At 38.8% G+C, this 1,628-nt stretch overlaps 1 protein-coding gene across 1 annotated transcript; it reads left to right on the forward strand.

Moving 5' to 3' along the window:
• Positions 1-220: 220 nt before the first annotated feature.
• On the forward strand, positions 221-1,612 carry LOC135202962 (uncharacterized). Its single transcript, XM_064232478.1, has one exon. The coding sequence runs from the start codon at positions 221-223 to the stop codon at positions 1,610-1,612; it is 1,392 nt and encodes a 463-aa protein (XP_064088548.1).
• The last annotated feature ends 16 nt before the right edge of the window (positions 1,613-1,628 follow it).

Here is a 1,628-nt window from a genome sequence, read left to right on the forward strand (position 1 = left end):
GGAGCCCTTTGATTTAAATGAATTTGTTAGTCAACCCTCTGTTGGTTATTTGCGTTCGCATATGATACGTAAAGAGGACTGGTTATATATTGCACGTAAATATGAATTTGTTCGAGATGTCAAGAAAACTTGGCGTAAATCACAAGTAAAGCATTTTGTAATAAATAAATTGGTTGATAGTGATATATTAACTGAAGAAGCGTTTGATCTTTGTGATAAAATGAGTTCGGTGATAGAAGTAAAGAGGTTAGAGTTGCAGTATGCCGAGAGAGAAAAAGAGAAAGATAGGAAAGAAAGGTTAGAGCGTGAGGAACGAGACCGAAAAGAGCGGTTAGAACGGGAAGAGCGTGAATATAAGTTAAAGTTGGAACAACTTAAAATTAAACGCGAAACTGGAGGTGTAGAAGATAGTAACACTAATGTAATTAAGTATTCAAAGATGATTCCTTCCTTCGACGAAAACTCGCCTGATGAATTTTTTGCTTTATTTGAGAAGTTGGCAGATAGTTTAGAGCTACCTAAGGAAATATGGCCAATTCCTATTCAACCTGCTTTAAAGGGTAAAGGTCGGTCTGCCTTTCTGGCTTTAACGTTAGAAGAAGGTAAAGATTATGATTTTATTAAGGAATCTAGCTTGCGTGTGTATGAACTCACCCCAGAATATTACCGCTTAAAGTTCCGCAAATATCGTAAATTTGACAACCAGTCGTATGTTGAATATTCTCATAATATTGTGCGTATGCATGATAATTGGTTAAAGTCTGCTGGTGTTTCGAGCATGGATAAATATAGAGAACTAATATTAGTAGAACAATTTATAGGAGGTATACCCATTGATACGCAGAGGTATTTATTTGAGAAAGAAGTAACTACTCTTCAAAGAGCAACTGTACTTGCTGAAAATTTTAGGTTATTAAGACCTCGCAAACCAGGTAATCAATCCAGGAAGACACCAAGTAAGTCACCTCAAAACTCACCACCAACAAGTCCTTATAAATTATCTGTTAAATCTCTTGGCTCTGGTGCTAGTTCAAGTGTAACTTGTTATTCGTGTGGTGAGGTCGGTCATGTGAAAGCTAGATGTCCCAAACATTCTAGGAAGAATGAAAGAAAGAGTAAAGGAGAGGAATCTAATTTCTCTTGTGATATAAATGCTGAGTCAGCTGGTGTTGATGGTTTCAAACCATTCTGCTTTGACGGCGTTTTGGTTGCTGGTGATGAACATAGTAAGGATGTTGTTGTAAAGTTAATGCGGGACACCGGTTCATCGCAGAGTTTAGTTGTTAGAGGGGCAGTACCTGGGTTAGAAGACTATCTCACCAATGATAAAGTAATAGTTAGGAGCATAGGGGGTTTGACTTCTTTGCCTCGGGCTAGAGTGCATTTGGATTGTGGCATATTCAAGGGTGATATCATTGTGGGTATTGTCGAGTCTCTTCCGATTCCTGGCGTAGATGTTCTTGTTGGAAATGATGTTGCAGGTAATCGTGTGGTATGTGATACTCCTTTGGAAGTCAGCCCTGTTCAGCAGTTGGAGGATGTGGAACGTGATTTGTTTCCATCTTGTGTAGCTGAACGCAGCAGAGGCCTGCATGGGTGGTATTGTTTTTGACTGAATCTGTTCTTAG

This window comes from Macrobrachium nipponense, chromosome 24 (assembly GCF_015104395.2).
Source record: "Macrobrachium nipponense isolate FS-2020 chromosome 24, ASM1510439v2, whole genome shotgun sequence".
Classification (NCBI taxonomy): Eukaryota; Metazoa; Arthropoda; class Malacostraca; order Decapoda; family Palaemonidae; genus Macrobrachium; species Macrobrachium nipponense.